The sequence below is a fragment of the Pseudophryne corroboree genome, chromosome 3 (genome assembly GCF_028390025.1).
Source record: "Pseudophryne corroboree isolate aPseCor3 chromosome 3, aPseCor3.hap2, whole genome shotgun sequence".
In the NCBI taxonomy this organism is placed as follows: Eukaryota; Metazoa; Chordata; class Amphibia; order Anura; family Myobatrachidae; genus Pseudophryne; species Pseudophryne corroboree.
This window is the reverse complement of record NC_086446.1, coordinates 53,559,487-53,580,450: the sequence shown is the minus strand read 5'-3', so window position 1 is coordinate 53,580,450 and position 20,964 is coordinate 53,559,487. Positions and strand designations below refer to the sequence as shown.

Here is a 20,964-nt window from a genome sequence, read left to right as displayed (position 1 = left end):
AACTCGCAAGTTCGTATTTTAAATTATTTCCATGTTCGGAATTACCAACCAGTGTGAGCAATTATTCTCATTAATGAAAGGAAATAAGTCTCCTGCAAGGTCCAGATCTTGGGTCAGTTTTAAAAGTTATCACATCCAATAAGATTTCTCCTGAAATTGGAAAGTTGGCAACAGCAAAGAGATGTCAACTATCGGGAACAAAGATTCAAGTAAATATTTTCTTCATAATACCTGACATCTCTTTGATTATACTTTATTGTTGGTTTTTCTAATAAATCTTTGAAAGTTGCATATAAGACTATCTTTCTCTTGCGGCCCACACCAGACTTAGCGGGTAAAGCAGACCTGATCGCTGCTGTGCGTTTTCGCACAGCGGGCGATCAGACACAAACTGCGCATGCACCGCAATGCGCTGGCGCGTTGCACGGGTACAAAGCGGATCGGCGCTCAGCAACGGGTTTGTGCGAAGGATCCATTCGCACAGGCGATCGCAAGGAGATTGAGAGGAAGAGGGTGTTTGTGGGTGTCAACTGACCCGTTTTCTGGGAGTGTCTGGAAAAATGCAGGCGTGTCCAAGCGTTTGGAGAGAGGGTTCCTGACGTCAATTCCGGTCCCGGACAGGCTGATGTGATCGCAGCCGCTGAGTAAGTCCTGGTCTGCGCAGAGTCTGCACAAAATCTGTTTGTACTGCTCTGTTACACATGCGTTTGCACACTTGCACAGCTAAAATACACTCCCCCTATAGGCGGCGACTATCCGATCGCAGCAGTGCAAAAATTGCCTGCTAGCAATCAGGTCTGAATTACCCCCTTAGACCTTGATTATTCGGCCCAGTTGGGATTTTGAGTTTGACATGCCTGGCCTAAGGAAATCATTTCTCAGCTGTGTGACATCTTTGATATTTACAAAGATATGGGGGGTAATTCCAAGTTGATCGCAGCAGGAATTTGGTTAGCAGTTGGGCAAAACCATGTGCACTGCAGGGGAGGCAGATGTAACATGTGCAGAGAGAGTTAGATTTGGGTGTGGTGTGTTCAATCTGCAATCTAAATTGCAGTGTAAAAATAAAGCAGCCAGTATTTACCCTGCACAGAAATAAAATAACCCACCCAAATCTAACTCTCTCTGCACATGTTATATCTGCCTCCCCTGCAGTGCACATGGTTTTGCCCAACTGCTAAAAAATTTCCTGCTGCGATCAGCTTGGAATTACCCCCATGGTTTTTCTGCAAAACATTTCCCACACTCAGAACATGAAAATGGTGTCTCTCCCGTGTGAGTTCTCAGATGTCTCACAAGATGTAGTTTCTGTGTAAAAGCCTTTTCCACACTCAGAACAAAGAAATTATGTCTCACCAGAATGAGTTCTCTGACGAGTATCAAGAGGTGATTTATATGTAAAACGTTTCCCACACACAGAACATAGAAATGGCTACTCACCTGTGTGAGTTCTCAGATGCTTAAGAAGTTGTGGTTTCCGTGTAAAACATTTCCCACACTCAGAACACGAATATGGCTTCTCACCTGTGTGAGTTCTCTGATGTCTAACAAGATTTGGTTTCCGTGTAAAACATTGCCCACACTCAGAACATGAATATAGCTTCTCAACTTTGTGAATTTTCTGATGTGCAACAAAATGTGATTTCTCTATAAAACGTTTCCCATTCAAAGAACATGGAAATAGCCTCTCATCTGTGTGAGTTCTCTGATGTCTAACGAGATGTGATTTCCGTGTAAAACATTTCCTACACTCAGAACATGGATATGGCCTCTCACCTGTGTGAGTTCTCTGATGTGAAGTAAGATTTGATTTCTCTATAAAACTTTTCCCACACTCAGAACATGGAAATAGTCTCTCACCTGTGTGAGTTCTCTGATGTGAAATAAGATTTGATTTCCCTATAAAACATTTCCCACACTCAGAACATGTAAATGGTTTCTCACCTGTGTGGCTTCTCTGATGTATAACAAGACAGGATTTATATAAAAAACATTTCTCACACTCAGAACATGAAAATATCTTCTGACCTGTGTGACGTCTCTCATGTATAAACAGATCCACTTTCTTGATAAAACATTTCCCACACTCAGAACATGAAAACGGCTTCTCAGCTGTGTGACTTCTCTCGTGTTTAACAAGATCTGATTTCTTTGTAAAACATTTACCACATTCAGAACATGGAAATGCTTTTTCACCTGTGTGAATTATCATATGTCTAACAAGATATATATTCCTCGTATAACATTTTCCACACTCAGAGCATGGAAAAGGCCTCTCACCTGTGTGTGTTCTCTGATGTGTAACAAGACGTGATTTCCGTGTAAAACATTTCTCACACTCAGAACATGGATATATTTTGTCACCCGTATGAGCTGTACTATGAGTAGCAATATCTGAGGTAACATGAGAAATGTCATTATTATTATTATTATTATTATCGGCAACAGATGATATAGTGGAACTGTGAGGTTCTGGATGTATATCTTTGGGAAGAGTGTTTGGAGAACCTTGAGTGATGATGTTATCTTTGATGTAAAAATAAGGAGGTAATATAAGAAGTCCCACAAAGGTATTTCTGCTGCTGTGTCCGTCTGCTGGAAATAAAAGAAAAAGTTTTATTTGTATGTATCAAAACAACTGGCAACAAATGGAATTAATACAATTAAGTTAAAGAACTTATTGAAATAATTGTGATACCAGAACACAAATGTTATAGCTAATGAGACTCTTACAACAAGCTAGTAACTAAATCAAAGTTAATGCCTCAAACAATCCTTTTCACAATAATCCCCCCCCCCCCCCTCCCAATATATCCTATCCAATATAGGGAGAATAATAGACTGAATTTACTTTATTGGATTGGGAATTGAACAATTCTATACCATTTCTGATTTGCAAATATACAGGGTGGTCCATAAATGTTGAAACGCCCTTATAAAAAGGAAATGAGTAAGGAAAAATTAACTGCGGACTGGAACGTTAATAGACCTTAGTGTCTCTGGAGTCAATCGTCACAAGTCCTTTGAGTGCCACCTGTCTGAAATTGTTATGTTGGTGTGAGAATACCCCTTGAGGGCAACAGGTAAGTATAAGGCTTTTCTGCTGGAAAGTGTAGATGGTCATGACTAATATTTATATACAGATAGATAGATATCTGCGGTGTGTGGTGAGGTAAATGGCTGGGGAGGCACTGGCTTGTACCAGAACCAAATTAGCACACAAAATATGAGCCTTTGGGTTCATGTGGGCATTATACACAGGTGCGGCAGTATATAATGCTGGAAATTTGGTGAGTTTTGATTAGAGATGTGCAGAAAAAATAGGCAGGTGAGGCACTGCAACACTTGTCATAGACTTTTTACTCCAGAGATTTGCCCATAAAAATGATTAGAATAATACAAAGAAGATATTTCTAATATATTCTTTGTATTTTTCATATACATCATATAGTAAAAACTCTGGCAGATACTGGAGTATGACAGGAAAGGCTCTGTCTCACTTGCCCCACCTCACGTGTTATATGTGAGGTGAGTTAGGTGATACATAAATATATATATATATACACACACATATATATGTGTAACAAAAAGCAGCGGCACCCAGAGACTTAGAGCAAGCTGTTTACTTGTATTTGGAACACATGATAGAAGCACCAACATTTCGGGGCCTAGTGCGCCCCTTTGTCAAGGCGAGTATATAAATCTGTGAACAAACGAGGCGGCACTCGTAGACTTGAAAACAAGCAAAACGTGTATTGCTCCGTTAACACAGCAATACACTTTTGGTTGTTTCAAGTCACCGAGTGCCACCTCGTTTGTTCACAGTTGCATATCAGGAATGTAGTACCCAGCGGAGGGCACAGGAGCAGGTAAGCCAAGACTGGGGCCACAGGAGTTTCAGTGGATATATATATCTATATACATATATACACACATATATATATATATATATATATATATATATATATATAATGGATGTATGTGTAGATGAGTATGTTCCAGCATAACTCTGGAATGCCTGGAGCAATTTACACCAAGCTTGGTGCACATATGACTTGCAATCTGGAAAAAAATACTGTGGAGGTAAGACACCCCTAGGGGTGGGGGTGGGAAGGGGGTGACATGTAAAAATAGTTTTTGGGGTCGCTGAGATGAATAGTGACACTCCCGATGCCGTTTCCGCCGCCATCAGTATGGGCGTGAGAAGGGATAGTGAACTTAAACTTAGCACTGACTCTTCACAAAATCTCCTGAACCATAAGGACATTTGGACAGTAGAATGCCTTTGTGACGCACGCACGCACTAAGAAGGGATTTTTAAAAATTCCACCCACATAGAGGTTAAAAGGGGTGACATAATTATTGGAAATTCCCCCCTCACAGAGAGTCTTGGTGCCGGCGATACCAAGTCACGGAGGGGGGAGGACACAATGCTATGTTCCTGGAGAGCTTGATAGTCAGCAACTGCTTATCTGCTGTGTAAAGAGTACCAACAGCTCTCCCAGTAACCTTAAGTGTTGTGCAAAAATGTTTACCTCAAAGAAAGAGCACTAAGGAGAGTGAGAAGCTAAGCAAGGAGTCCTAAGGCCCTTTGAAATAGTCAGCCTATCCTTGCAAACCTTTTTTTTAAATAAAGTATTTTTTATTGAGTTTTCAAATTTTATAACAGACAAATCAGAAACAAAAACAAAAAGTCATATGCATTTCAAGTGGATACAATGAAACATACTAGTGCCAGTTGTACATACAGGCATATAGGTATGAAGACAGTGAGGGAGGTCCGCAGCAGCAGACACATGGCTGAGCAGCAAACCATACATAAAATATAGAATAGGTAGGGGGATCACGAGAAAATCTGGAGTTCTGCCAGAGACCCCAAATCTTATCATATTTTCCAGGACAGTTACATTTGGTAAATATAAAACGCTCATGTGACAGAGTGGTATAAACTAGTGCCACCCAAGCCACGTGAGATGATCGGTCGCCACCTATCCATGTGCGAGCTATACACACCCAGGCCAGAGTGAGAAGGTTGTAAACATATACCCTAAAATAAGCACGCAAAGAGATCTCTAAATCCAGACCAAAGACACATATACGCGGGTGCAGAAGAGGTATTTGAATCCCTGTACTATAAATACTGCTCACTACGGCTCTCCAGAATGATGCCACTCGAGGACAATGCCATAGCAGGTGCCAAAAACCAGCAGCAGGATCGGAACATTTAGGACAGACGTCCGACGCTGATCCTCCAATTCTAAAAAGCCTACTCGGGGTCCAGTAGACCCTGTGCAAAATATACAGTTGGATCTGCTGGAATCTGGCATAGGCCGTGGCAGACCTTGGTGAGCCAAGAATGTATTCCCAATCCTCATCCTCCAACACACCCAAATCAACCACCCATTTAGTACGTAGCGCATCCAAACCATCTAAACTAGAGAGGGAAAGAAGGGAGGAGTACAGCACCGAAATAGTCTTACTACTGGGCATATTCCGAACCAAGGTATGGACCAGGGCTTCAGTGAATGACGGAGTCGTACCCCCCCCACTGTGCACTCAAGACGAAGTTCAGTAAACTGCATATTATTCCATATAGGGGAGCATGGATCACACTTTCGAAGCCTGTTGTAACAGAGGGAAAAGACGAGTAGTTGGAACACGTGCCAAACGAAATTGCAACGGGGTAAATCGGAGACCCGTCCTATCAAGGAGAGCCACCGGTAAATTCCCATAGTCCCCTGGCGTAACCCACTCTCTTAATTGAGCTAACTGCGTTGCCAAATAATATAAATACATGTCCGGCACGGCCAAGCCCCCTGCGTTCAGGGACCTGTACAATGTTTTAACCACTATACGTGCCCTCTTAGAGCCCCACACAAAAGAGACAATGCAGCAGGAGATCAGTTTAAATTGTGAGAGCAGAAAAGAAACCAGGGCATTCTGAAGTGTATAGAAAAGTTTTGGTCGAACAATCATCTTGATGAGGTTCACACGGCCCGTGACTGATATTAATCTTGGCACATAGATTAAGAATCAGGGGGGATGACTTTAAACTGACAAAGTCAGCAGGGGAATGAGACACTTGAATACCCAGATATTTAAACTGTGTACACCACCGCAGAGGGAGATCATAGTCCGGGTGTTGTAAAGTAGAAGAAAGCAAAGGGAACACCACAGACTTATCCCAGTTATTGTGCACACCAGAGTAGAAGCCAAAGTATTCCACCAGGGCAAGAATGGCAGACAGGGAGCTTGACATATCTAATAAATATAAAATCATATCGTCCGCATAAAGGCCAAATTTTTCCTCCTGCCCGGCCACCTGAAATCCTTTTATAGCAGGGGAAGCTCGAACAGCACACGCCAGGGCTCTATGGCAAGCGCTAATAGCAGAGGGGACAACTAGCACCCCTGCCTGGTTTCTCTCTCCAGCAAGAAAGAGTCCGTGATGAACCCATTAACCTTAATCCTAGCTGCAGGACAGGAATACAGCAACTTAATCCATGCTAGAAACTTGGGGCCAATCCCGAACCGCGTTAAAACCTCCCAGAGGTACAGCCACTCTGGAGGACAAACCAGAAGAGATGAAGGCCGGAAACCACAATCTCCTGGTTAAGGTTAAAAGAAGATACTACCTTAGGCAAATAACCTGGGCGAGTTCAAAGAACCGCCCGGTCACGGTGAAAAATCAGAAAGGGTGGACGACAGGACAAAGCGCCTAAGTCCGACACCCTTCTAGCAGAGGCAATAGGCAGCAAAAATACGATTTTAAACCTACCGGTAAATCTTTTTCTCCTAGTCCGTAGAGGATGCTGGGGACTCCATAAGGACCATGGGGTATAGACGTGCTCTGCAGGAGACATGGGCACTATAAAGACTTTAGAATGGGTGTGCACTGGCTCCTCCCTCTATGCCCCTCCTCCAGACCTCAGTTAGAGAAACTGTGCCCAGAGGAGATGGACACTATGAGGAAAGGATTTTTTTAATCTAAGGGCAAGATTCATACCAGCCCACACCAACCACACCATATAACCTGGAATATACGCAACCAGTTAACAGTATGACCAAAAAACAGTATCAGTCAAAGACCGATCCAAACTGTAACATAACCCTTATGTAAGCAACAACTATATACAAGCCTTGCCGATTTAGTCCGCACTGGGACGGGCGCCCAGCATCCTCTACGGACTAGGAGAAAAAGATTTACCGGTAGGTTTAAAATCTTATTTTCTCTTACGTCCTAGAGGATGCTGGGGACTCCGTAAGGACCATGGGGTTTATACCAAAGCTCCAAACCGGGCGGGAGAGAGCGGATGACTCTGCTGCACCGATTGAGCAAACGCGAGGTCCTCATCAGCCAGGGTATCAAACTTGTAGAATTTTGTAAAAGTGTTTGAACCCGACCAAGTAGCTGCTCAGCAAATCTGTAATGCCGAGACGCCTCGGGCAGCCGCCCAAGAAGAGTCCACCTTCCTAGTGGAATGGGCCTTTACCGAATTTGGTAACGGCAATCCAGCCGTAGAATGAGCCTGCTGAATCGTGGTACAGATCCAGCGAGCAATAGTCTGCTTAGAAGCAGGAGCGCCAACCTTGTTGGCTGCATACAGGACAAACAGAGCCTCTGTTTTCCTAACCCTAGCCGTTCGGGCTACATACATTTTTAAGGCCCTGACTACATCCAGGGACTTGGAGTCCTCCAAGTCACCCATAGCCACCGGCACCACAATAGGTTGGTTCATATGAAAGGAAGAAACCACCTTAGGCAAAAATTGAGGACGAGTCCTCAACTCTGCTCTATCCACATGGAAAATCAAATAGGGACTCTTGTGAGACAAGGCCGCCAATTTGGACACCCGCCTTGCAGATGCCAAGGCCAATAACATGACCACCTTCCAAGTGAGAAATTTTAATTCCACCGTTTGAAGAGGTTCAAACCAGTAAGATTTTAGGAATCTTAACACCACGTTAAGGTCCCAAGGTGCCACAGGGGGCACAAAAGGAGGCTGGATGAGCAGCACTCCCTTCACAAAAGTCTGGACTTCTGGGAGAGAAGCCAATTCCTTCTGAAAGAATATAGATAAGGCCGAAAACTGTACCTTAATGGAGCCTAACTTCAGGCCCATATCTACTCCTGTCTGTAGAAAGTGGAGAAAACGGCCCAGATGGAAATCTTCAGTAGGAGCATTCTTGGCTTCACACCGAGATACATACTTCCTCCAGATATGGTGATGTTTCCTCCTTCCTAGCCTTTATTAGAGTAGGGATGACTTCCACCGGAATACCTTTCCCAGCTAGGATTCAGTGTTCAACCGCCATGCCGTCAAACGTAGCCGCGGTAAGTCTTGGAATACGCAGGGCCCCTGCTGCAACAGGTCGTCCTCCCTGAGAGGAAGAGGCCACAGATCTTCTGTGATCATTTCCTGAAGATCTGAATACCAGGCCCTTCGAGGCCAATCTGGAACAACGAGTATTGTCTGTACTCTTTTTCGTCTTATGATTCTCAATATTTTTGAGATGAGAGGCAGAGGAGGGAACACATAGACCGACTGAAACACCCATGGTGTCACTAGGGCGTCTATCACTACTGCCTTAGGGTCCCTTGACCTGGCACAATACCTCCAAAGCTTTTTGTTGAGGCGTGACGCCATCATGTCTATTTGAGGAAGTCCCCAATGACTTGTTATTTCTGCAAAGACTTCTTGATGAAGTCCCCACTCTCCTAGATGGAGATCGTGTCTGCTGAGGAAGTCTGCTTCCCAGTTGTCCACTCCCAGTATAAAGACCGCTGACAGAACGCTTACGTGATTTTCCGCCCAGCGAAGAATCCTGGTGGCTTCCGCCATTGCCACTCTGCTCCTTGTCCCGCCTTGGCGGTTTACATGAGCCACGGCTGTGACGTTGTCTAATTGAATCAGCATCGGTAGGTCGCGAAGAAGATTCTCCGCTTGTCGTAGCCCGTTGTATATGGCCCTCAATTCCAGCACGTTGATGTGTAGACAAGCCTCCTGGCTTGACCATAGTCCCTGAAAATTTCTTCCTTGTGTGACTGCTCCCCCTCCTCGGAGGCTCGCGTCCGTGGTTAACAGAACCCAGTCCTGAATACCGAACCTGCGACCCTCTAGAAGGTGAGCACTCCGAAGCCACCACAGGAGCGACACCCTGGCCCTGGGGGACAGGCTTATCTTCTGATGTATTTGTAGATGGGACCGTGACCACTTGTTCAGAAGGTCCCACTGAAATGTCCTCACATGGAACCTGCCGAAGGGGATGGCCTCGTAGGCTGCCACCATTTTCCCCAGAACTCGAGTGCATTGATGAACAGACACTCTTTTTGGTTTTAGCATTTCTCTGACCATGTTCTGGAGGTCCTGGGCTTTTTCCATTGAGAGAAAAACCCTCTTCTGTTCCGTGTCCAGAATCATGCCTGGGAATGATAGTCGAGTCTTTGGAACCAATTGCGACTTTGGCAGATTGAGAATCCAACCGTGCTGTTGTAGCACTCTCAGGGAGAGCGACACGCTCTTCAGCAACTGATCTCTCGATCTCGCTTTTATCAAGAGATCGTCCAAGTACGGGATAATTGTTACTCCCTGCCTGCGCAGGAGCACCATCATCTCCGCCATCACCTTGGTGAAAATCCTCGGTGCCGTGGAAAGCCCAAACGGCAACGTCTGAAACTGGTAATGACAGTCCTGTACAGCGAATCTCAGGTACTCCTGATGAGGAGGATATATGGGGACATGAAGGTAGGAATCCTTCATGTCCAGTGATACCATAAAATCCCCCTCTTCCAGACTGGATATCACAGCCCGGAGCGATTCCATCTTGAATTTGAACTTTTTCAAGTACAGGTTTAGGGATTTTAGATTTAAAATGGGTCTGACCGAACCATCCGTCTTTGGGACGAACGGCAGGGGGAGACCTGCGTTCCGACTCTTTCTGGAGCTAACGGTGTCCAGTAGCCTAAGAAGCAGAGCCTATCACTTAAGTAGGTCTGCTTCTCTCTCCTCAGTCCCACGATGCAGGGAGCCTGTTGCCAGCAGTGCTCCCTGAAAATAAAAAAACCTAACAAAATTCTTTTTCAGAGAAACTCAGGAGAGCTCCCCTGTAGTGCACCCAATCTCCTCTGGGCACATGATCTAACTGGGTTCTGGAGGAGGGGCATAGAGGGAGGAGCCAGTGCACACCCATACTAAAAGTTCTTTATGGTGCCCATGTCTCCTGCGGAGCCTGTCTATACCCTATGGTCCTTACGGAGTCCCCAGCATCCTCTAGGACGTAAGAGAAAAGAGGACCTTGGCAGTGAGCCATTTATGATCCACCGTCTCAATAGGTTCAAATGGAGACTCTTGCAGGGCATTCAGGACAACAGACAAATCCTATGTAGCCACAGGAGGGACGTCAGGAAGACACGCAATTTTCAGCTGAAACCACGCCGACAAGGCAGATATGTGAACCTTGAGGGAGGCCAGACGAAGTCCTAAGTCCAGGCCTTGCTGCAAAAAAGCCAGGAGCCTGGAAGTACTAAACTTGTAAGCATCATAATTCATAGCAGCACACCAGGTGAAGTAAGATTCCAGACCCTATAATAAATCCATGCAGAAGCCGGTTTGCGGACCTTCAGCATAGTCTGGATAACCACATTGGAAAATCCTTTGGCCCTCAGGAGGGAAGCTTCAAGAGCCACGTCGTCAAATCCAGTCTGGCCGGGTCGGGTAGACACAAAGGCCCTGAACGAGGAGGTCTGGGCATTGAGGAAGTAGAAGAGGATGCTCTATCGATAGACCCTGCAGGTCTGAGAACCAATGCCGTCTGGGCCACGCTGGAGCGACTAGAAGTAGTATTCCTCCTTCTTGCATGAACTTCCCGCAGAACCCTGTGCAGCAGTGACACTGAAGGGAACACGTAGGGCAGCCAAAAGTTCCATGGAATTGCCAGTTCGTCCACGAATGCTGTTTGAGGATCCCTTGTCCTTGATCCAAAGACCGGAACCTTGTGATTGTGTTGAGATGTCATCAGGTCTACATCTGTTAGGCCCCACTTGTCCACTAGAAGTTGAAAGACTTCTTGATGAATACTCCACTCTCCAGCGTGCACATCCTGACGACAGAGGAAATCCGCTTCCCAATTGAGGACTCCCGGAATGAACACTGCCGATATTGCTTATAGATGGTGTTCCGCCCAACGAATGATATTGGACACTTCCATCATTGCAGCGCAGCTTCGAGTACCGCCTTGATGGTTTATGTATTCCACCGTGGTGGCGTTGTCTGATTGTACTTGAATAGGCCTGTTCTGTACTAGAGACAGGGCAAGCGTCAACACATTGAACACTGCCCGCAATTCCAGAATGTTTATTGGGAGGAGAGAATCCTCCTTGGTCCACCGACTCCTTGGTCCACCGACCATGGAGAGAGTGTTGCTCCAACACCGCACCCCAACCCCACAGACTGGTGTCCGTCGTCAGGAGGACCCAGTTGGAGATCCAGAAGGAACAGCCCTTGCTCAGCTGTTGGTCCTGTAGCCACCAGCTCAGTGACAGACAAACCTCCGGAGTCAAGGAGATCATGTGAGACCTGATCCGATGAGGCAGGCCATCCCGCTTGAAAAGGAATAACCTCTGCAGAGGGTGTCAATGAAATTGAGCGTACTCCACCATGTCAAAGGCCGACACCATGAAGCCTAGTACTTGCATTGCCGAGTGTATCGACAGTCTTGGGCGAGAGAGAAAGCATCTGATCCTGTCCTGAAGTTTCAGGACTTTCTCTGGAGACAGAAACAATCTTTGACAGTGTGTGTCCAGCAGCGCCCCCAGGTGCACCATGCTCCGAGTAGGGACCAGTGAGGACTTTTTCTAGTTGATGAGCCACCCGTGGGCTTGTAGGAATTGGACAGTCAGTTCCAGATGACGGAGGACATCTTGGGAGTTCGCCAGGATCAGCCAGTCATCCAGATACGGCAGGATCCTTATACCCTGACAGCGGAGAAGCCGTCATCACAGCCATGACCTTGGTGAAGATCCAAGGGGCCGTCGTCAGTCAAATGGTAAAGCCCGAAATTGATAATGTAGGTTGCCAATAGCAAACCTCAGATATTGCTGATGAGATAAGGGAATATGCAGGTAAGCATCCTGAATGTCCAGATATACCATATAGTCTTCGGGTTCCATGGCCAGCACAATAGAACGCAGAGTTTACATACGGAATTTGGACACTTTCACAAACTTGTTCAACGATTTGAGGTTAGGCCAGAAGGACCGATTTGGTTTCAGAACTAGAAACAGGGTTGAATAGTAACCCCTGCCTCTCTGGGATAGGAGTACCGGCACTACCACTCCCGTGTTCAATGGATCCGAAGGGATAACTGTTGAGCAGAACTGGCGTGGGGGGCGGTTCTTGAAAGAGATTGCGTACCCGTGAGAGACAACTTCCCGCACCCAGGCGTCCGAAGTGGTCCTTAACCAAGCCTGGGCGAACTGCAGAAGTCCGCCTCCCACCATGGGGTCCCCCAGGGAGAGGCCCACCCAGTCATGCAGCAGGCTTGTCCTGTTTGGAGGCAGGCTGATGGGCAGCCCAGGATTGTTTTGATTTGGGCTTAGTGGTTTTGGAAGCACGAGCCTGCCTAGGGTACGTCTGACCTTTTGCTTTTCCTGGAGGTCGAAAGGAACGAAAACTGGTACTCTTAGCTTTCAGAGCAGAAGGATTAGTACTTGGGAGAAACGCAGTATTAGTAGACGCCAAGTCAGTCACAATCTTGTTTACATCCTCTCCAAAAAGGATGTCTCCCTTAAAAGGGAGCACCTCCATGGTCTTCTTGGAGTCCAGGTCCACCTTCCAGGACCTCAACCACAGAATACAGCGAGCCAGTATAAACGTAGTGGATGCCTTGACTGCCATCACACCTGCCTCAGAGGCCGCCTCCTGAATATAATGGGAGGCTGTGGTAATATAAGACAGATATTGTCTGGCAGTATCAGAAAAAATCCTGAGGCCGCTCATCCTCAATTGCCTGAACCCATGCTTCAATTCCTTTTGCAGCCCAAGAGGCTGCCATTGTGGGTCTATGTACAGCATCTGTCAGGGAGTAAATAGACTTCAGGCAACCCTACACATGCTTATCCGTCGGTTCCTTCAGTGAGGTGACGGTGGTGAGAGTAGATGACACCACAAGACGGGCGACATGAGAGTCCACCGGCGGTGGAGTTTCCCACTTGTTACTTAACTCCGCAGGGATAGGATAACGAGCCAACATCTTCTTAGATAGAGAAAATTCCTTTCCTGGAGACGACCAGGATTCCTGACGTATGTCAATTAAATGCTCAGAATGTGGTAAGACAACTTTAGCAACCTTCTGACGTTTGAATTTATCAGGTTTCTTAGACGCAGTAGTGGGTTCGATCTCATCATCAATTTGGAGAATCAGATTAATAGCCTCCACTAAGCCAGGAACATCAACCTGGGTTGTAGATTCCTCATCAGAAGCGACTGTATCAATGTCTGACGGATCAGTATATTCCCCATCCTCATCAGAAGAATTATCTCAAATATTAGTGGATTGCGATTAAGTAATGGCCAGCTTATAGGACCCTTGGCCCCAGAGGGGTGTGGGGTAGACTTCTGTCAAACCAAGGATTGATTTAGTTGTTGTAACTAGGTAGACAGAGGCAAATGTACAACAGGGACAATATGTGGCTGTAATGGCACAGGAGGTCTCACAGGGGGCGTAAGAGTGTATTCAGCATACATGAGAACGCTGCCCAAGGTGGGTTCTGATTTGCCACAGGTGCCGCGGCTTACTGGGAGATGCATGGCATCCAGTGCCAGAACCATCAGCTAAAACTTCTCCCTCAGGTAAATCCGTGGTGCCAGCACTGCATGATGCAGAAGCGTCCACAGAACTCCCACCATGTGAGGCAGACATTATAGGAAATGTAGCCCCAGGGCTCAACAGTACAATATAGCCAGACAAATACAATGCCTGCAAACAACCCCCTGTGGTATGCGGCAGTAAACACCAGGCACAAACAGAGGATTTGAGCTGTACGAGGTGACTGAAACACACAGTAAAAAATACTAAGTAGTGTAGCACTATATATATCTATATAAATATATATATATAACCCTGACGCACCTAGCCCCCCAGGGTACAGAATATAGTGATAGCAATTAGTGTGATACAGTAGAATAAGGCACACACAACAGCTACAGGCACACTCAGTCACAGGTACAATGCAAAAGTTATTACAGATAAACAATAAAACTGCACTGGACTAGTAAAATCACATAGAACTATGTATGTATACCGATATAACAACGCACAGTAAATACTGGATGTATATCACAGAATATTTGTACTAGATATTCTGATAGTAGCACACTAGTTCTTAACTAACATGGTCTAAAATAGAATACTTAAGTGCCTGTAAAGCCAAGCGATGTGAGACAGGAGGCTTTACAGAGGAGACAGTGCCCTGCAGTCCTGGAGATCAGCTCAGCTATGGCGCCAAATCTCAGTCAGAAAGTGAGGGAGAGTGAAATGCAGCTCCAGGGTGGGAACATCAGCAGTAGCTGGCGCCTTGAGCTGGGGGAGGAGCTACAGGTCAGCGCCTTATGCTCTCTGCTGGATTTCACCACCGGGTACTGCGGAGCCTATTGCACACGGATTTTAATAAATCCGACTTGTGCTCCCTTGCCCTGGTGGATATAGTGGGGTCCCTGTGCGGCACAGTGTCTGAATCTGATGTCTAATCTGAAAGTCTAATCTGAAAAAAAAACCTGGGAAATCACATTGTATGATTTTTAAACAATTTATTTGTATATTCTTGCGGAAAATAAATATTTGGGCAATCAAAAAGTTTAACTCAATACTTTGTAATATAACCTCGGTTGGCAATTACAGAGGTAAAATGTTTCCTGTAATTCTTGACCAGGTTTGCACACACTGTAGCAGGTATTTTGGCCCACTCTTCCATGCAGATCTTCTCTAGATCTGTCGCCGGGCAACACAGACTTTCAAATCCCTCCACAGATTTTCTATTGGGTTGAGGTCTGGAGACTGGCTAGGCCACTCCAGGACCTTGAAATGCTTCTTACGGAGCCACTCCTTAGTTGCCCGGGTGGTGTGTTTGGGTTCATTGTCATGCTGGAAGACCCAGCCACGTTCCATATTCAATGCTCTTACTGAGGGAAGGAGGTATTTGCCCAATATCTCACAATACATGGTTCCATTCATCCTCTCCTTAATACGGATCAGTTGTCCTGTCCCCTTTGCAGAAAAGCAGCCCCAAAGAATGATGTTTCCACCCCCATGCTTCACAGTGGGTATGGTGTTCTTGGGATGCCATTCACCATTCTTCTCCCTCCAAACACGGCGAGTGTTTATACCAAAAATTTCGATTTTGCTCTCATTTGACAACATTACATTCTCCCAATCCTCCTCTGGATCATCCAGATGGTCACTGGCAAACTTTAGCCGGGCCTGGACATGTGCTGGCTTAAACAGGGGGACCTTTCGGGCGCTGCAGGGTTTCAATCCATGACAACGTAGTGTGTTACTAATGGTAACCTTTGTGACTGTGGTCCCAGCTCTCTGAGGTCATTAACCAGGTCTCCCCATGTAGTTCTGGGCTGATTCCTCACTGTTCCCAAGATCATTGATATCCCACGAGGTGAGGTCTTGCATGGAGCCCCAGGTCGAGGGAGATTGTCAGTGATCTTGTATTTCTTCCATTTTTTAATAATTACGCCAACAGTGGATCTCTTCTCACCAAGCTGCTTACCTATTGTCGAGTAGCTCATCCCAGCCTTGTGCAGATCTACAATTTTGTCCCTGGTGTCCTTAGACAGCTCTCTGGTCTTGGCCATGGTGGAGAGGTAGCAGTCTGACTGTTTGTCGGTGTGGACAGGTGTCTTTTATACAGATAACCAGTTTAAACAGGTACCATTAATACAGGTAACGAGTGGAGGATAGAAGAGTTTCTTAAAGAAGAAGTAACAGGTCTGTGAGAGCTAGAAATCTTGCTGCTTGATACGTGTCCAAATATTTATTTTCCACAAGAATATACAAGTAAATTGTTTAAAAATCATACAAGGTGATTTCCTGTTATTTTTTTATCCAGATTCTGTCTCTCACAGTTGAAGTGTACCTATGATGGAAATTACAGACCTCTCTCTCATCTTTTAAAGTGGGTCAACTTGCACAATCGGTGGCTGTCCAAATACTTTTTGCCCCAATATATATATATATATATATATATATATATATTAATGAAATATTCTTATTAAATACTTTGTTCTTTACATAGTTGAATGTGCTGACGACAAAATCACACAAAAATTATCAATGGAAATCAAATTTATTAACCCATGGAGGTCTGGATTTGGAGTCACACTCAAAATGAAAGTGGAAAAACACACTACAGGCTGATCCAACTTTGATGTAATGTCCTTAAAACAAGTCAAAATGAGGCTCAGTAGTGTGTGTGGCCTCCACGTGCCTGTATGACCTCCCTACAACGCCTGGGCATGCTCCTGATGAGGTGGCGGATGGTCTCCTGAGGGATCTCCTCCCAGACCTGGACTAAAGCATCCGCCAACTCCTGGACAGTCTGTGGTGCAACGTGGCGTTGGTGGATGGAGCGAGACATGATGTCCCAGATGTGCTCAATTGGATTCAGGTCTGGGGAACGGGCGTCCCAGTCCATAGCATCAATGCCTTCGTCTTGCAGTAACTGCTGACACACTCCAGCCACATGAGGTCTAGCATTGTCTTGCATTAGGAGGAACCCAGGGCCAACCGCACCAGCATATGGTCTCACAAGGGGTCTGGGGATCTCATCTCGGTACCTAATGGCAGTCAGGCTACCTCTGGCGAGCACATGGAGGGCTGTGCGGCCCCCCCAAAAAATGCCACCCCACACCATTACTGACCTACTGCCAAACCGGTCAAGCTGGAGGATGTTGCAGGCAGCAGAACGTTCTCCTTAGCGTCTCCAGACTCTGTCACATCTGTCACATGTGCTTAGTGAGAACCTGCTTTCATCTGTGAAGAGCACAGGGTGCCAGTGGCGAATTTGCCAATCTTGGTGTTCTCTGGCAAATGCCAAACGTCCTGCACGGTATTGGGCTGTAAGCACAACCCCCACCTGTGGACGTCGGGCCCTCATACCATCCTCATGGAGTCTGTTTCTGATCGTTTGAGTAGACACATGCATATTTGTTTTGCAAGGCTCTGGCAGTGCTCCTCCTGTTCCTCCTTGCACAAAAGCGGAGGTAGCAGTCCTGCTGCTGGGTTGTTGCCCTCCTACGGCATCCTCCACGTCTCCTGATGTACTGGCCTGTCTCCTGGTAGCGCCTCCATGCTCTGGACACTACGGTGACAGACACAGCAAACCTTCTTGCCACAGCTCGCATTGATGTGCCATCCTGTATGAGCTGCACTACCTGAGTCACTTGTGTGGGTTGTAGACTCCGTCTCATGTTACCACTAGAGTGAAAACACTGCCAGCTTTCAAAATTGACCAAAACATCAGCCAGAAAGCATAGGAGCTGAGAAGTGGTCTGTGGTCACCACCTGCAGAACAACTCCTTTATTGGGGGTGTCTTGCTAATTGCCTATAATTTCCACCTGTTGTCTATTCCATTTGCACAACAGCATGTGAAATTGATCGTCAGTGTTGCTTCCTAAGTGGACAGTTTGATTTCACAGAAGTGTGATTGAGTTACATTGTGTTGTTTAAGTGTTCCCTTTATTTTTTTGAGTTTATATATATATATATATATATATATATATATATATTAGTGATGAGCGGATTCGGTTTTACTCGGTTCTCAAAACAGAACCTTATGGGCTATCCAAAACACGTGACATCCGTGAGCCAATAAGATGACGTTTTGAGAACCGAGTAAAACCGAGTAAAACCGAATCCGCTCATCACTAATATATATATATACACACACACACACACACACACACACACACACACACACACACACACACACACACACACACACACACACAGTGGTGCTTGGAAGTTTGTGAACCATTCAGAATTTTCTATATTTCTGTTGGAATTTGGCATAAAACTACCTCGCACTTTCAGTCCTAAAAGTAGATATAGAGAACCAAATCAAACAAATGAGACAAATTTTTTTTAGACATGCTCATTTTTTTATTGAGGAAAAAGATCGAATATCACATATCGGATGGCAAAAGTATGTGACTATTTAGGTTTAACAGATATTCTGAAATCAGAGTCAGGAATTTTCAATCTATGGGATGACAATCAGGTGTGTTTGGACAACCTGTCTTTTAAAAAGAACAGGGTCAATCCACGTCAGTTCAACCAAAGGTGTCCACCACCCATCTCAGATTTCTACAAAAATTTTTTAGTTAAGAGAGGATCTGAAAACAACTATTTCTGCCACATATCTTGACTGTCTGACCATTAGTTTATTAAATATTGATTTTTCAATTTATTAAATTATTTACTAATTGTGGCTTCTTTATCCAATTTATTTGAATTATCACGTGTGTTTATTAAGCAATCACCATGAAATTTGGACCCCTAAGTTAACTTTTTCCCCCGAATCCAAAAATCGAAACCAAATTACTTTATCTGCCTCGTGTTTTGTGTTACGCAAAAACACACGTTTTTCGAACAGAATTAAAAATACTAGGGTCAATCGACATTCGGAATAACACATTACTACCACCAAAAAAAATAGGATTTTGGTTACCTACTGGTAAATCCTTTTCTCGTAGTCCGTAGAGGATGCTGGGGTCCATATTAGTACCATGGGGTATAGAAGGGTCCACCAGGAGTCATTGGTACGTTAAGAGTTTAATAGTGTGGGCTGGCTCCTCCCTCTATGCCCCTCCTACCAGACTCAGTCTAGAAACTGTGCCCGAGGAGACGACATACTTCGAGAGAAGGAATTACACAGACAGTGGCGAGATTAACACCAGCTCACACAAACATGAAGATCCGGCCAACATGCCGGAATAACTTCAGCAACAGCTGAAACAGTAAATAACACAGAACTTACCTACGAACCAGGTAACACTGAACCAGAAAACCAATGCAGGAAAATGCAGCGCTGGGCGGGTACTCAGCATCCTCTGCGGACTACGAGAAAAGGATTTGCCGGTAGGTAATTAAAATCCTATTTTCTCTTACGTCCTAGAGGATGCTGGGGTCCATATTAGTACCATTGGGATGTACCAAAGCTCGCAGTACGGGAGGGAGAGCGTGGAGGGTCCTGCAATACTGCTTGACCAAACTTGAGGTCATCAGAGGCCAAAGTATCGAACTTGTAAGACTTGGCAAACGTGTTCGACTCAGATCAAGTAGCTGCTCGGCAGAGTTGTACAGACGAGGCACCCCGGGCAGCCACCCAGGAAGAGCCCACCTTACGAGTAGAATGGGCCTTTACAGATTTTGGACACAGCAATCCTGCCAAGGAATAAGCATGCTGGATAGTGAAACTGATCCATCGTGAAATCGACTGCTTAGAAGCAGGACACCCAATTTTCTTGGGATCATAGAGGACAGAGAGTCACTTTTTCTATGACGAGCCGTCCTCTTCACATAAATCTTCAAAGCCCTCACAACATCCAAGGCCTTTGAAGCAATTAAGGAGTCAGTAGTACTGGCACCACAATAGGTTGGTTGATATAGAAAGCCGATACAACCTTAGGCAGGAACTGTGCACGAGTCCTACGTTCCGCCCTGTCTTCATGGAAGATCAGATAAGGACTTTTACAAGATAAAGCCCCCAATTCCGACACGCGTCGTGCAGAAGCCAAGGCCAACAAAGTGACCGCCTTCCACGTGAGAAATTTGATATCAGCCTCCTGTAGAGGCTCAAACCAAGCCGATTGCAGGAACTGCAACACCACATCAATATCCCAGAGTGCCGTTGGCGCCACAAAGAGAGGCTGGATGTGCAGAACCCCTTTCAAAAAGGTCTGAACCTCAGGGAGGACAGCTAATTGTTTTTGGAAGAAGATGGACAAAGCAGAGATCTGGACGTTGATGGAGCCCAATCTCAGTCCCATATCCATCCCTGCTTGCAGGAAAAGGAGAAAACGTCCAAGTTGAAACTCCACCGCATAAAAACTTCTTGGACTCACATCAAGAAACATGTTTTCCAAATGCGATGGTAATGTTTAGACGTTACCCCCTTCCTAGCCTGTATCAGGGTAGGAATGACCTCACTCGGGATACCTTTCCGAGCTAAGATCTGGCGTTCAACCGCCATGCCGTCAAACGTAGCCATGGTAAGTCTTGATAAGCGAACGGCCCTTGCAGTAGCAGATCCTACAGAAGAGGTAAAGGCCTTGGATCTTCCAACAGAAGATCCGCGTACCAAGCTCTCCTTGGCCAGTCCGGAGCAATGAGGATTGCCAGAACCTTTGTTCTTCTTACCAGCTGAAGAACTTTTGGTATCAGAGGAAGTATAGGAAACACATACACTGACGTGAACACCCACGGTGTTACCAGTGCGTCCATCGCCACTGCCTGTGGGTCTCTCAACCTGGAACAGTACCCCCGCAGCTTCTTGTTGAGGCGGGAGGCCATCATGTCTATGTGAGGAACCCCCCACCAACCGGTTACCTCCTCGAACACCTCCGGATGGAGGCCCCACTCTCCTGGATGGAGATCGTGTCTGCAGAGGAAGTCTGCTTCCCAGTTGTCTACTCCAGGAATGAAGATTGCCGACATCGCCACCGCGTGCCTTTCTGCCCAGAGGAGGATTCGACATGGCAGTCCTGCTCTTCGTTCCGCCTTGTCGGTTTATGTAGACCACTGTGGTCACGTGGTCCGACTGCACCTGAACAGCCCGATCCTGTAGAAGGTGTGCTGCTTGCAGAAGGCCGTTGTACACAGCTCTCAGCTCCAGAATGTTTATCGGGAGAAGGGATTCTTGAGCCGACCACTTTCCTTGGAAGGTTTCCCCCTGA

The 20,964-nt window shown here is 45.9% G+C and overlaps 1 protein-coding gene across 1 annotated transcript in view; it reads right to left on the bottom strand.

Annotated features, from left to right (window-relative positions):
* Positions 1–1,432: 1,432 nt before the first annotated feature.
* LOC135057152 (zinc finger protein 585B-like) overlaps positions 1,433–20,964 on the bottom strand; it is a 162,827-nt gene continuing 143,295 nt past the window's right edge. Inside the window, exon 11 of the mRNA XM_063963051.1 lies at positions 1,433–2,595. Coding sequence (XP_063819121.1) covers positions 1,433–2,595 — 1,163 coding nt within the window. The remainder of the gene's footprint in view (positions 2,596–20,964) is intronic.